This window comes from Archocentrus centrarchus, chromosome 20, assembly GCF_007364275.1.
Source record: "Archocentrus centrarchus isolate MPI-CPG fArcCen1 chromosome 20, fArcCen1, whole genome shotgun sequence".
In the NCBI taxonomy this organism is placed as follows: Eukaryota; Metazoa; Chordata; class Actinopteri; order Cichliformes; family Cichlidae; genus Archocentrus; species Archocentrus centrarchus.
Genome location: NC_044365.1, coordinates 23,847,918 through 23,863,816, shown reverse-complemented (window position 1 = coordinate 23,863,816; position 15,899 = coordinate 23,847,918). Strand labels below are relative to the sequence as shown.

Here is a 15,899-nt window from a genome sequence, read left to right as displayed (position 1 = left end):
CAGCACCCCTGTGACCCTGAACTGGATAGGCAGAAGATGATGGATGGAAGGATGGATGCATACAGGTTTGTGTGCATTTAGGCAAGTGCAACTTTAGTGAGGTGAAAATTGCTGTCTAGTCTCACTAATTGCCTGTTTTGCAAAATACACTGTCAAGTGTAGTGTGCACCAAAAAGAAGGGCCTGCAGTAACAGTTTTATTGGTGCCTCTAAGTGCTTGTTCATAAAGCTGTAAAACCCTCTGTCCTATGACAGATGTAGGGCCAGCTTCTCATCTCTATCCACCTGCATTTCCTCCCTGCTTTTCATCCTTTTCTTTCCTTACTTCTTGTTATCCGTTACTACACCCATCCACTGCCCTGTAAAGCTGAGCAGGACACTGCTCAGTATGCTAAGGACTACAGCAGGATGCTTAGCTAGAAGGGAAGACAAACACTGACAGGGCACTTCTATTGTGCTCTCCTCCCATAACAATCAGGGCCTCATTTGACTTTCCCACAGTCTGAGTATCTCTTGCTCTGGCAGTACCTTGTCAAGATGTCAAACCTCTCTCTCCCCCTTTATATCACATTGTCTCCCCTGTCCTTATCTTTTTCCAGACAGAGGGCAGAGGGAATTTCTGTGCCAGAGGGGCACAGTCTGAGAGTTAGAGGATAGGGTTAAAGAGGTGTGATAGATGATATATCAGTATTGATTGTTTTAGGAAGATGAGATGCCCCCTCCTGCTCATAGTTTTGTGAGATCAGAGGTGTGGCATCCATCCAGCTCAACAAACGCATAAACCATTTAGTGAGGCCACACTGTCAGGGAGGACAGCTTCAAGCTACATGACAAGTGTAATTTGGGGGATTTTCTGCAATGTGTCATGCCAAAGAAAACATCTCTGCTCAATAAAATAATTGGAATGTCGAGGGCAGCTCTGTCAGTTGCCTGCGAGACGCAAAATGAAATGAGGGAGAAATAGGATACATTATGTTGCCCCTTTTCAGACATGAATGCAACCACAAATGCACACACATGCAAGCACACACATGCACGCACCTCTGTCACTGCAGATGAGATGAGATAGAGCTTAAAACACATTGCATGTTAGGCGGAGATGAGAATCTCAGAGTCATTTCACAATTGGTTAGTCTGCTTCACAGTAAGAGCCCTTCACTTGGCCCTGTCTGCCTTTGCAGAAGGAAGGAAAAGCAGCTTATTCACCCACTGAGGGCAGGAGACACACAGCAAGCTCATTGAATCTGCACACTGCTGTGAAATGACTTTGAATGAGCTTCCAAAACAAAACCAGAGGCACAAGGTTGAAGCCTGATTAACATCTGGTCGAGCCTTTTCTTCCACCATGCACCTGAGCATATCCGGAATTTGATTTATGTCTCCGCCAGGGACACGGCAGGTCTGATAGGCAAGCCGTTCAGCGGTTTACATTCTAGGTTTGTGATGGCAAAAGCCAAGTTAGACAGAAGGCTTACTGTGGATCCCTTGGGCATGGCAGTCTCATCTACTAGAAGATAGAGGATGTTCAGCGCCACCAGAAGAACAGAGATTGTCTGCAGACAAAGAGGAAGACAAAGATTTGTTCACACATGGTATAATTATAAAAAGATTGATCAAATCCTCCAAGTATCCGGCATCATGATATAATTGAATGCATAATAACCATTTTGTGATTGTGAACTGTGCCAAAATTGAGCTTCTTAAAACCTAAACAATTTGGGGGCTGTTTGATGCACGTGCCGTGCCTTGCACATGGCCTTACTACCTTTTCTAAGAGTATCAGACGACATAAACAGTATTCCCACACTGTAATTTATTTAAAATCACTGTTGTTGCAGGTTGGTATTCAGCATTGTCTTAAAACAGCCATTAAACAAAAGTAGTTTCCCCACCCAGACTCTGTGGGAAAAGATGGATTTTGAGGTACAGTGTTAGTCCCAATGGCCACCAGCCAGGCTGTACACGCCGTGAGTAAACAGTTTGGGCTTAATGATAGGTCAATCTTAACACTCACCGTTCCTGTGAGCAGGATCAGCATCACTATGGGATACAACAAGTTCTTCTCCCATCCTGACGCTTTCTTTCTTCTCTCTGTGAGGACATGAGAGTGCAACAAAGAATGAGATCATTTATTTTAAGAAATTTATGTATGATGAACTAAACTCCTCCATTACACTTTCCACTACATGTTAATTAATCAGTTCATCAAAGACAACTACTGAAACCACAAGCCCTCTGGCTTTATTTACAGGGTTTGTACCACTTTGTTCGATAAAACATATCGTGAGTGTGTGGATCAAGCACAATCTCACTTCTCATCGCAACCACCCCACCTCCAGGTAATATACATTTCATAACCTTCAAAAATTACACTCTTCCTCTGTAATTAGCCACAATCATCATTGCCTTAATTAGTGGAAACAATAATAACTCCTGGATGAAAAGAAATGCTACAAAATTAATTTTAAGATTTATATTTTGGAGAAAACGCATGCATGTGCTCGGCAACTAATGTATCACATTCTTCTAAGCCAGATGAAGCATTTGGGCTTTACATCTACCTCGTATTTCAATGGCTCATCAGTCATGTTTGTAGACTCTGCTGACAGCCCGTTGACCACATGCACTATGTCTTCCAGACATCAACTGTCCTCTTACAATGTGTATGTGACTGCCCTTTAGTATTTGCAATATTGACTTCTTTCTCCATTTCCAACCTTGTTACTCCTCCTTATTCTCAAAGTGCATCCACCCTGCCTGCCCAAGAAGTTTGCCAAGTGCACTTTATATGCACCATCCTTCTAAATTAATGACATCACTAAAAGGCTTGGTACAATATAAAGTTTGCATCTTGTCCAATATCCTAAGTGCCTTTGTGCTCCCCCACCCCCGTACCCTGCTCCCCAAAAGGCTCAGGCTTCATTTATAATATCCTAAAATGGATAGGAAATTATCAGGCAGTTCTGGTCCAAGTCCAAATTAAGAAATTAAGGCAGATGAAGAGAAAGCGGCTGCCTGTCAGCAATATGTAAAAAGCTAAGCTAACGTCTGTAGCATATATTTCCATGGCAATTCAAGGTCTAAAGCCAAAATATATTTTGGCCACCGATACATTATACAATAGTAATAATAATAAACCCAATTTATATAGAATGATGAAAAACAAAGTTACGAAACAGAAATTCAGACATTAAACAGAATAGACACAAATATGGTAAAGTTAAAGAAAGTTAAAGAAACAAAACGAGGTAGCTGCAAAACAGCAAATGAGAAATAATGCATATCAATTAAAGAAGAAAATGGAACAGAAATAAAGTGAAAGGCCGTAACCAGACCATAAACGATATCACATACACATACTTACCTAATTTATTCTTCTGATTTCTAATATTGTCCAATTCCTTGTTGAGCTGGTGGGCAAAGCTTCCTCGGGTATAAGGGTGTGTGGAAGACCCTGTGAAAATAAACATCCAAAATGTCTGAAAAAGCTGTATGTATCTGAAGAAATGTTTGGCTTTTTTTTTTTGCTTGGTAAAATACCCCAAATAATTAATCAACTATAAAACCAACTAACTGATTTTTGTTACAGCTATAATGTTGTTTAAACAGGCAAGTTCCACTTTCTGTCATACTTTATCTTTCAAACCACTTCAAGTTGGAAAACAGCAATTTTTTTTAGACTTTTCTCACATACTTAAATAGACTGAGAGGACATTAACCTCTCCCTGTGTTCATCCTACCTCAGCATATGGTATTTGACTTGTCTTTATTAAGCAATCCCATCAAAACAAGTAATCCTGCACAGAACATAACAATGTGATCTCAAACAAGTAAAAATAATCTCTTGTGTCAGGAGCTGTCTAGCACATGCTACAACTGGTTGAGTGGGCTGGATAAGACAGCAAGGGATTCTCCAGGAAAACCACAAGGCCAGCTCATTTAAGTCTAATTTATCTATTTTACTCTGTTTTCCTTCCAGATTGACGCACTATCACAGAGGCCCCTCGAAGCCAAAGTGGAAGAGTATCCATTTGCATCCCCTGGGGTGATTGGCAGATCAAGACCAATTAGTTCAATGTTACACCGTTACTAGCGTGCAATAAAAATACCATCTTTCATCTTTGTTACAGGAGTGAAGGACCAATCACTTTGATCAGACCTTCTTCTTCCCTCTGTTATTATGTCACGCCCTGTCTGGATGGCTCTAAGTAGGTAAAGGAGGTGAGAAAGACACAGAGGTGGAGAGTTAAACAGTCTCTGCCCGTCTCAGGATCTGAACAAGGGAAAGTTTGAACCCTCCAAGCAAATACACTCACAACACAACAGGAAATGTCATGGATAGTTCAACAGCACTTTTCTCCAGAGACAAACTGAACATTACCCTCAGGGTAGCCAAATCTCTTCAGCCGCAAGTAAGCTTATCTTTTACCAATGCGCACTTCATATTTGAACAAGGCCTGACGTATCACCGGCACAGATATATTTTTGCTTTAAAAAAAAAAAAAAAGTAACAGCCACAAAATGATACTTCAAACAAAGAACGATATGAAAACTTGTTCAAAGCCGAGAAAGGAAAATGGTGAGATTTTCAACTGCAGTATCTTCAATGACATCACTCGAAACTGAAGTTATATCCTTCTACTCCTTCTGCTGGCAGCGTCAAGTAAACGACTGAGTTACAGCAAGGCAGAGATGCTGAGTGGGGCTTCTGGCAGCCAGGAAGGCCCAGAGTAATTCAACATATCCTCTCCAACCCTCTCCACAGTCAAAAAATTACGTCATCCACAAATATGCTAAACACCATGCTGAGACAACAGAGGCACTGGCAAGGTCATTGTGCCGCATAGCATCTGGACGAATGCTCTGTTGCTCTGTTTTCAGGACATCAGGGTCATGAGAGGGCAGTCTGTACAAGAGTGTGCATCACATTGCCTGTACTGCAGTATATTCATGTGTGTCTGCTGCTGTTTAACATATTCTATTCTTAGCTATGAAACTACTGTAAACTCTTACAAGCACAAAATACAAGTTTTTTTTTTCTCTCTCATGTATCTGCATCGCATGCATCTGTCGTGTTCATGGAGAGCCACAACAATCACACACATCTCTGTCTGTCTATCCCGATACTTCAACTTTTACATCTGTCAACATAAAGCACAGCTTGGGATCATGCAGCAACAGAAGAGCAGGGCTTGCTATTGAACTGAAAACAGGATTAATTTACCTTCTATAATACCTGGTTCTGTTAATAAGGTCAGGCTTGGCATCAATGCAGTCACACTGTATTAAATCATAGCATGAATACCAAAAATTATTTGTTGCACCATTAGTCTTACTTACTTGAACCTGGGTTCAGACTTGGGATGTAAACAAGCAGCCACCCCTGGGCTTTGCTTTTAAAGCAATGTTAATGGATCTTAAGTTTTGACTTCTATATCTAAGGTCTAAGAAAACTATTGTGAAAGCACACTGTGCAAAATATTTATACAGGAATTAAGATGTAAAGACAACTATGATTTCTGCTTTAATAATATGGTGTAATGATAAAGCGGGCTTTACTTGCTTCTTGCAGCATTGTGTTATTACTTGCAAAAATCGTTTTTTGTAAGCGCTGGCATTTTATCTCAACATTCTCTAAATATTTGGCTCGTTAGGTTCTTTATGCTCTTCACAAGAAAAGCAGAAACACCACACTGCTAATGAGCCAGTTTAAACCACAATGTACTGATCAGCAACACATAAACTACCAACATGTCATTACAAATGGGCAATTTCATGCCGCAGGAGGACAACAAAAGACCAGACATGTAAATAAACATGAATGCATCAACTGATTAGGCTCAACAGTCCACATCTACAGACACAAACTTTGTAAGAGGATAATTTATTAGAGACGCTTGATGAAAAGCGGGCACAGGCGAAGCAAGAAGACAACATTGCTCGTCTCTGGAGTGTGTCCTGTGAACTGTTCCTGACCTGCTTTCCACTTAATGCCCTGAGCAGAACAAAGGAACAACACTCTGATGTTCAGTTCCACCTATGTATGACCATCTGCATGTGCACATACATGCTTGCATACTGTATCTGCATAAAAACATTCATTTCTGATAAGCAAAGGTTTAATCTCCCCTCTTTCTCTAATTCCCACCTCTCTAACAGACAAAAATGAACTGCAGCATGTCTTTAGTACACAGATGGGGATGTTGACCACTGTTATTTTTTTCGCCTCACTGTGACTTGTAAAGATCAAACAGCTCTGGAGATGATAAGGAACAGATTACAATTATTCTATCAGTTAGTTCAAAGCAGGGCAGGGTGGAATGAGCCCTAAGAAACCGTACGCATTGATGGCAGTCTATGGAGGTGGCCGGCATAGCATTCAAAAACATGCGTTATCCAGGAGTGATCTCGCTTACCTCCCTGGTTTGAAAGGACACTCCTTTCAGTTCATTGACTCACATCTGTACACTTGGTTGCGTGCTTGAGTTAATATTAAAGTAGGTTTTGGAATCTGGCCGAAATACTTCCTGCTTTTTTGAGATTATTTAACATCAAATAAGGAATTTGGGAACACAGAGAGTTAGGCATGAAAAGGAAATGCAGGCTTAAAAAAAAAAAAAAAAAAAAAAAAAAAACACATCTTCACCATTCCTAAACATTTCAAACTTTCCCTAAAGAGCAGCACAAGGCTCCTGGTATCCTTTCAGAACTCACTAAAAAGTTATGACTCTTTAATGTCCACAGCACCAAACCCATTTGTGAAAAATGTCAATTCCATCCCATTAAACAGGCTGCCATTTGAGGCCTGACATTAAATATGGCAATCATTTCACCAATAATGGCAGCAGGAGTGGATTTTCTGCAGTGGATTCTTAGGAAAAACTTCCTAAACAAAATATGATCCTTGCCATGGTGGCTGCTTTGACCTTTAGCAGAAAGTTATGAGAGTAAGATGGTGTCAGGGAAAAACCAGGGGAACAAGTGTGTGTGAATTGTGTGAGTGTGTGTGTCTAGCTGAATTTTCAATGTTAATTGATTCCAGCGTGGCCTACTCCATCACACCCAATAGGGCAGTCAACTCCCCCCCTCCCCTATAATGTGCCAACACGTCTCCCACAGACATACCGTTTAATCTCCTCTGAAGGGCTTCCTCCTGCAAATGGATGCAGTAAATCTGCTCATCCAGGTCCTCAAGGATCTAAAGGGGAGGGAGCAGAGTAGGAAGAGATGAAATGGGTTATAATTAGGCCCGAAGTGGGATTGGAGCAGTGGCAGATGGGAAGATGAGTTGGTGATGTATTTGTAGTCCTCTGTCGTGCCTTTAAAATGCTAAATGAGACATCTTTCAGAGCAGAGACAAAGAGGCTCAGAGTTTGATTCAGATCTGTTAAAGTTAAAGCCTTTTAGTCTTCTAGAGAAAATTGTTTTAAAAATTTGAATTAAAACTATTTAACCCTTTAACACCGAATGTGTCCCATGTGACACGACATACTTCAAAAGTACCACTGTTCGCGGACTTCCGGCAACAAATACCGTAATACCCCTATATGGCTGTGACGCCCAATTTCTGGGCTTTCAGGAACCGTTTGCATTTTTTCGATAGGACAAACGGTTGCGGAGTTACGGTAATACACCAGCTGATCAACGTTCCTTTGATCAGCCGACTCCGAGCTGATACGCCACGTCTCAATCAGCTGTTCGCCGCTATTGAGGGCAAGAAACGGGCACTTCAGCAGCGATCGCCCGGTGTTAAAGGGCTACTAAATTGTTTTCCATTGACTACTGTTAAAAATGCATGTATGAAAATACTTCATCCAAATGGTTACTTACTGTTGGCTTCACTAGTAACTGGCCCATGACAGTGAACATCCTGGACAGCCCCACAGGAGTGCACACTACACAGGGAACAAGACAGTGTGGTGAGTTTGTTCAAATACAATAAAGACATGTTTCCACCTATAGAACCTGGAACTTTTAGTCCAAAGAACTTTTCTGAGGAAGTACAAAAAGTATCCTTCAGACAGTTGATTGTCTATGTATCCACTCTGACTTGAAGATGTGAAAATTAGACAAATTAGTCCACAAATGTAAGAAAAAGCACTGGTTTTATACATGATTTTTGTCTTCTCCATGGAGCAGGAACTATGTTCTCACCTCAGCAAAAAGGATCTCTATTAAGTTCAGGAAAAGAAATATTTTAACCCCCACCCCACCCCCAAAAGAGAGAGAGAAAAAAAAAACAATTTGCAGACTCTGGCATAATGAAAATTTGAGAAAATATATTTATATTTAACATTTTAAGTTATGTTCCCCACCTAGTACTGACTTCAAATAAATAGATTTTTCCAAGTCAGATGGTGTGTTGGAGTCATTGGATGTTTTTGTGCTTGTTTTTCTGTTTTGACCACAGACTGTAAAAGATTTGCGCAGCTTTCAGGTCTGAAAAGTCGATGTCTAAGTGTCTTAAACCAGCATTCTTTTTAATGGCCACCAGGGAGCAAAAAGACTTCTGGTTGTATACAAGTCTATGGGAAAATTGCCCTCAGCTTCCCTTCCTCTGTGACCTCAGTAAACACTTTCCCAATGAGTTTATGGGTTCAGTCACTAGTTTTGGCTCATAATGAATGAAACATGGTCATTTTAGGAGGCAGAAAGAATAATTATCCAGGGTATGTCCATTGTCTCATGATTTGCCAATCACAAGTGAGCCAACCCCTTGCTCATACAGATGCAAAATGACCCTCAACTCGAGGATTCTTAACGGGAGTTTACAAACCAAGGGGATATGACGGTGGATATTTCAATCTCTTATACTGTTTATAAACATTCCTCGAAAACATCCCTGCTCCATGTGGTGCTTTCTGAAAGTTTAACATCTTTGGGGCCAGGGTCTGTAATGCTACCAATTTCTGACTGGTTGAATACTTTCACCGTTTTTTTTCTGCCAGTCTCAGTGATGTCATAGTTGTTGTGGCTGCTCATAAAAATGATGCTTCTGCAAGTCTAATATTTCATGCTCTGAATCCCCCTTGCTACTACTCTTGGTCTGTTTTCCAGTGTTGACTCAATGACCTCATTTGCAAAGCAGTGTATCACCATCAACAACAGCATAATGTCAATCTCTTCTCTACTTATAATTTTGCAGCGTTGCCTGTCCCTCGCTATAGTTGACCTTGGCGTTGTAGAATCCTCCGTGGACCAGAAGTGGAGTGAAGCAATTTATTGGATACTCATGCGCAAAAATTACATACAACACACAAATGTCACTTTTTCACATAAGTGAAATTGCCTAGCCTATATAGGTGTTGAGACCATGGAAGAAATGCAGAGCCTTGAGGTTTTCTTATTCGCTTAGAAAAGTTCCTGGGACTAAACGTTTTGGGTACTTTGTGTGGAAATGCTTCATACAGATATATATTCTATTTACTTCAGTGTGTAACAGTATGAAAATACTTACTTAGTAAAAGGAGTCCTCCCATCAGAGATATACAGGAATAGAGGTATGGTAGGTAGAACTCCCAAAGATCTACAAAAAAATTATATACATTCAGTAAAACTGGAACTTAGGAACAGTTTGACATTTTGGTCAATCAGGAAGGGATTCAACAGGATGTGTGTTGATTTGAGTTTTAGGTGGTAGTAATCTGATTTCCTTCCTAAACTAACCATCTTGCAGCCTAAGAATCATGGTTAATACGCTGTAAGGGGTTAATCCTAGAAAAAAAAACAACAAACGAGGGATATATAGTCAGAAATGATGCAGAACATTTCAAAAACATACCATAGAGTGACTCCATACTGGCTGCATCATTATCAATAAGGGCTGATGCCACCCACACAATTCCAAGAATGAGCAGTGCCAGGAGAAAGAGCATCACAAAGGTCTCCAAAATGCGTGCCTTAATGCCCTGACAGAAAAAAGTACACATATAAAAGAGAAAATTATTTCAATGAAAATAATACAGTTGAAATCATAATGACGATACATAAAGGTTATATTATCAACAATGTCCAATGTTTAGCTTCACATGAACACTGAAACTATTGTGTAGTACGTAGTGTCCATTTTAACATGTAGACCCAAAATTCCACACACATGCTTACTAAATATTTCTTGGGACGCTATGTGTTAGTTTGTGAGCACAAAAGCGCACAAACATGTCTGAGAGTTGACAGAGTGCTGCCGCTTACAGTGAAAAGGTAAAAAATTCAAGTAAAAAAGATAGCAGACATATCAGGAAAAACATCATAAGATAATTTGCTAAAAATCTGTTGGTACAAAATTTGGGGGAGAGAAGTGTCAAATCTATCAAACATGGTGCTCAGATTCAGCTAAAAACATCAAGTGATCTATGGACAATATTTCAAAAATCAGCAGAATAACAATGCTAAACATGCAGCCAAAACATCCATGGGAGCTTCACTCCACCTTCTGAGGGCCAGACTAAAACCAGGGAGCTCAGAAAACAACAAAAGCTGAATGTGGCTGCAGTAAATAGCCTGATTGTGTCTATGGATTCAAGACTTCAAAAGGTCATTAAATGCAAAGGATTAAGCATAATATTCAACATGATTTGTTTGACTTCATATGTATTTGCACACTTTATTTGGAACCCCTAAACTATAAATACCATGTGGTACTGTATCGCCCACATATTTCTATTTTGATGTAAGCGTCCTCTAAATAAAGCCAAGACTTTGTATGGTATTCAGTAACTTAAGAAGAACATCCGTAGAATAAAGTGTGTATAATTGTTCAAATACTTGGTATGATCAGGAATGGACATTAAAAGGGCTAGAGATGCTGTTTCCTACATTTCATATCTAAACACCAAACATGATTTCTTTTACAGGAAATCACCCTTCCACCCCTCCTCCTTCACTTAAACTAAACAGCATCATTTCCATTCACAGCACACAAACATAACATAAACGCTTCCATCTACTCGTCTGTAAAACAGCTCTTTTATATACACATATTGTGGTCTATAAAATGGGTCCAACCGGGGCTGGTGGTGGTAGAGGTAAAATTAAAAAGAGGAGGAGGGCTGTGGTGTTGCAAGGAGCATGAAGCCTGACTGGGTCGGCTACTGTCTGCGATCAAGAGCAGACCTCCCATCTGGGGCTGATTAGGAGCTCCCTTAGCACCACAGTTGTGTCCCAGGCTGAGCAGAGGAGAGGGTTTTGGGGTAATTTGGGTTTTCCGGGTCACAAACTGCTGAGTGGTTAATAAAGTCCTCCTGTACCTGTTCACACAGTTTCCATAACCTCCCACCGCTGCTGGAGAGCTGAGCTGTCTAGCACTGTAAGATAGATTGGTGCGCTCATACACATGTCAGCTTAGGCTACTGGCCATCGGATAACAAGGGCTCTCTGCTTTTTGAGCGTTGTTTAAATTGGGTACATATGAGTAATTTGTTACCAGCTAACATAATGGCTGTGTGGGTGCTGTTTAGTATTTGCCAACAGGTACAGTCGCTGTGTGGTTGCTGTTCAGTATTTGTCAACAGGTACATGGAAGTACATAAATAATAATGAAGCCTCTTTAAATTGTGGAAATGGTTTTAATTCTTGAGATTAAATAAAAGGGTGCTTAGTTATTAGTTCCTCAACACAGTTCTCAGCCACCCGTCCTTCAGCATTTGTAATTTAAAGTTGGAGCACTTTAACCCACTCTGACGCTCTCTTACAGTATGCCTTTGTGCAAGTATGCATTAGTCACACAATATTTTTATTTAACATTTAATAAATTTAATGCCCACACATTGTTACCAACCTACTCATTATTTACTCACTATAATAATGTAAGGATTAAGCCTTTTGTGTCAGATTTTATTTATTTTCTGTGGTGAAAATCTCTTGTAGCATCCTTCTGCTATTACTGAGCAATGACTCCTGCCTCTTGCCTTCTCTTAGGGTATTATTCTGGAAAAGCCTCTGGAATGAGAGTAGAATTTTCTAGCATGGCAGACAGGAAAATGGGCAGGGTCTGGAGTGCCTCAGTGTGGCCATGGTGGACACTGCAGCCATTTGCCAGGTAACATTAAAGGGGGTGGGACCTTTAGTCAGCATGAAATAAGTGCTATGGAAAAATACAGAACGTTAATAGAGACATCATGGTGGTCACATATTGTAAGTGAGCCATGTATGCTTTTCTGTTCTTATATTTAACAATGAATTAATCATTCAATTCAAATTCAAAGACTACAATTAAAGCCACAGTATGACATAGGTACATATTTTGCTGACCGTCTAATGTTCGGCGTCTGTGTACATTAAATGGATGCTGTGATCAAGTATCTCATAGCTCAGCTCAACTGTGCAGTGGGGAAAGCGCTAAACACTGCCGAATAGAAAAACGGTAGAAGGGTGAAGATGGAGGAGAGAGACTGTTGGAGGAGAGGAGTCAACGTCTGAGCGCATCTCGATCCCCAGAGGTAAGAGAGGTGAGAGAGGAATGCTTTCAGGGACTTCAGCCACGTCCCTCACGTGCTCTCTTAAGGATGCATGAGAACAAGCAGAACCCACAGGCAGAACGTGAGTCCACTCAAGCACACCAGTCCACCTTAACAAGCTGTCCATGCCATGCTGAAGGTGTATTCCCTTTAGATAGGTCTCTCAATCATTCATAAGACTCAAATCATTACCCATTCAGATCATTTAGGGCAAAGGCAATGCCTGTCACCTCTCTTACTATCATCCCCGGTTCTTGCCCCACAGGAAGAACGATCCACTGTGTCAGAAATGATTTGGCTGGTCAAGAGAATGAGGACACTGAAGTGACTGATCCAAATGGTTTCATTGATCCATTTTCACACATGCCGTTGCACATTGGAAGTTCTGTTTATGCTCACTTATTCTTGCAAGGAAAATGTAGCCCTTTGCACCTCATCAAAAAAAGATAAGAAAAAAAAAAAACAAAAACTGTGGTTTAAAAATAGGAAAATCCAACTAAGTCATCATCAATGATCAAAGATTAGACTGTCAACTGGTGAAGGAAGGGAGGAAAAAAGAAAAAGACTGTGCCTTGGCATCTAGAGTGCCCGCTGAAAGTTTCTATTCTTGCCATTCTAAATGTGTAACTACCTCTAAATTTAGCAGCTCTGAAATATTCAGCATCCCCCGATCCTCACATTGACATCGAGTGAGGGGCTGGTTAACTGCAGCTTTGCTTGTACAAGACTGAAGAGATTTCCAAGAAACGAGTGTAGTGGCAAGAGAGGAAAGTAATCACTTCATATGCGGCAGCAAACAAACATGCATGAATTTACGCACACAGAGAAACACACACATGATCAGACAAGTAAATCTTTCTCCCAAGCCACCCAGTTGCACAGAGCTACAGAGGGCCTGGAAACAGTTGTGTTCTGCAGACAAACTAAAGCCACTGTCTTTGATGATCTGTTTCCACTGATAAATTGAGCAAACGCCGCATGTCTGCAAGCCAAATACAATGTTGGAAATGAATTAGGTAGTGAAAAATGACTATAAATGTGATTGGGGTGGGAAAAAAAGAAAAAGAAACTAAAAACCAAACAGGATGAGAGTAAGTTGGCACAGGAGTTTCCTAGTTGCTACCATTAATCCTTAACAGGTCAGCAAGGGATGGCAGAGATCATCCAGCGGGCCATCCTTCTGCTCACTGTCAGGTACGTGTGCAGCAAGGGCCAAGAGTGTAATAAGTGAGGGAGGGGGCAGGGTTCTTTTCACTTCCAAGTAAAAAGACTGCCCTCTTTGCTAAAGACATGCCAGATGCTCGGGGACCTTATTAGTGTATCCTTCAACCAGTCGGTAGCAGTGCAATGACCGTGTCAGAGACAGAAAGCAGAGGAGAGGGACACCGCCCTGTAAAGCCGCACAATCAACTTCTAAAGACTCCTAAGACTTCTTAATAAACAGAGAAGAAATGGTTGGTGTCAAGTCATATCATTCAAACCTGACTGTACTGAAGCAACTCACCAAAAGTGGCCATTCTGTTTGAGTACTGATGCTTAATAAAGCAGAATTATTTTAATGAAGAACGCTGCTTTAAGGTGTTTGTCAAGTCTATTTTTTTCCTTTCAAATCATTCTATTATGGCAACAGCTTGTTGTGATTAAATAAAGTTCTCACATTAATAAGCCTTCAAATAAATGACTGCTTCCTGGGTTTTGTTAAGCAAAAAGTAGGGACCAAGCACAACTAACACCACATGATACTCTACCTCAACTAACCCCGCTATGTAAATAAAATGGTGTAACTGAGTAAGTGTAAGTCACAGATTACTTTAAAACCTTCAAAAACAGCTACAAATTCAGTACAGATTCAGTTTTGTTTCAGAACGTTTCATTCAGATTCGAAAAACTGTGTCATGAGAGGAGGGGAAAATCTTGCTTGCTCGTTTTTACAATTCCTAGCTCAAGCTAATATGCCGCCATGGTAACGAACATTGTAACAAGCAGCTTTAGGGAGACATTGTGACCTTAAAGGAAGGTGTGTAAACACCACTTTATATTCCCCGGCTGGCCCTACCCAAAAGAAGGCCTGGGAAAAATGTCTGCATGTGCAGGAGATTTGAAATAAATATCCAGGCCCCTATTGTGGAGCTCCAACAAAGACGAGTATCTTAGTAACACCACACGGGTTTGCTCGGCGAGACGTTTTCTCTCCCCTCCTCCTCCTCCTCCTCCACAATAAACACACTTCTCATCATCGGCGGGTTAGGGCTTAGGATGAGATTGATGAGGAGTTTCTTTAACTACCAGATGAAACCTGTTGGCCCTTTGCTGGGTCAGTCAGGGGGTCAGACTCGTTCCAACTCGTTTGAGGATCAAACACATTTCAATACTGTGGGTAAGACCAAAAGCCTATTCACTGAAAAGCACAAGTTCTACAATTTATATGGGTTCTTGCACAAATCCTAGGTATCACAAAAACTTTATGCATGCTATTTATTAAGTTAAACTTACAGTAATTGTCCCTAGCTTTAGCTGAGGCACTGAAAATACATTTTCTCAACTGAAAGTTGTGCTAAACTGCACAGAAACAAACCAGGAAGTCATCACTGTCAAAACCTTTATCTTGATTTAATTGTTTTTGAGTAAATATAGAACTGAGATATCATAGTCATCAAGTATACCTATTAATATGATTTAAATCCCTTGATAAAAATAGAAGACCGAACAAAGGTTTATGCTGATGGCTTTCACAGTCTTTGTCACATCATGCTGATAATCTCAATAAGGATGACATGGATGGCTCTCATCATTACAATGCCATCTACTGGTGGTGTGGAGACAACTAACAGTGACATTAATAGTATTTGGGGTTTTTTTTTTTTTAAAAAAGGTTTTCAAAAAGCTCTCTCTTTTTATTTATCTAAATTCCTTTCCTGATGGCATAAAAAGAAGAAGTGGAATGACATTTTATATGCACAATGCCGTGGCACAAATGCACCAAAGTATCTACATTTCTCAATATGATCAGAACCTAAAAACTAACTACACAACAACCTTTACTGGCTCCAGTGATGCAGTTCTTCTGCAAGGATTTGAGAACACAGCAGTAAAGCGGTAGACATTTTACAGCAGCAAATAAAGCTAGATCATAACATCTGACATCAAGACCCTAAGTCGCTCCAATTCATCCACAATTTGGACAATTTGTTAAACTATCAATCACTCAGGTGAGAGAGCCTCTAAAGAGTTGAACATTTAAAAAAAAAACCAAAAAAAAAAAAAAAAAACCAACAACATTAAAAAAAAAAAACATCTTTATTCTGTTGGCGTCTTTTAGTACATCGTCAAAAGTAAACACGGCAACATGAAAAGGCTGACTTACAACGTTAGAAGTGAAATTCATCATTCACTTCATTTCCGCAGTCAAAGGGACCTCGCAGTGCCATAACATTAGCCCAGTAGG

The 15,899-nt window shown here is 40.4% G+C and overlaps 1 protein-coding gene across 2 annotated transcripts in view; it reads right to left on the bottom strand.

Annotated features, from left to right (window-relative positions):
• lmbr1 (limb development membrane protein 1) overlaps nt 1–15,899 on the bottom strand; it is a 42,932-nt gene that overhangs the window by 11,427 nt on the left and 15,606 nt on the right. For both annotated transcript variants that reach the window (XM_030756266.1, XM_030756267.1), the window contains 7 exons: nt 9,781–9,907; nt 9,457–9,525; nt 7,830–7,894; nt 7,125–7,197; nt 3,364–3,453; nt 2,014–2,090; nt 1,475–1,552 (listed from right to left, as the gene is read on the bottom strand). In XM_030756266.1, coding sequence (XP_030612126.1) covers nt 1,475–1,552; nt 2,014–2,090; nt 3,364–3,453; nt 7,125–7,197; nt 7,830–7,894; nt 9,457–9,525; nt 9,781–9,907 — 579 coding nt within the window. The remainder of the gene's footprint in view (nt 1–1,474; nt 1,553–2,013; nt 2,091–3,363; nt 3,454–7,124; nt 7,198–7,829; nt 7,895–9,456; nt 9,526–9,780; nt 9,908–15,899) is intronic.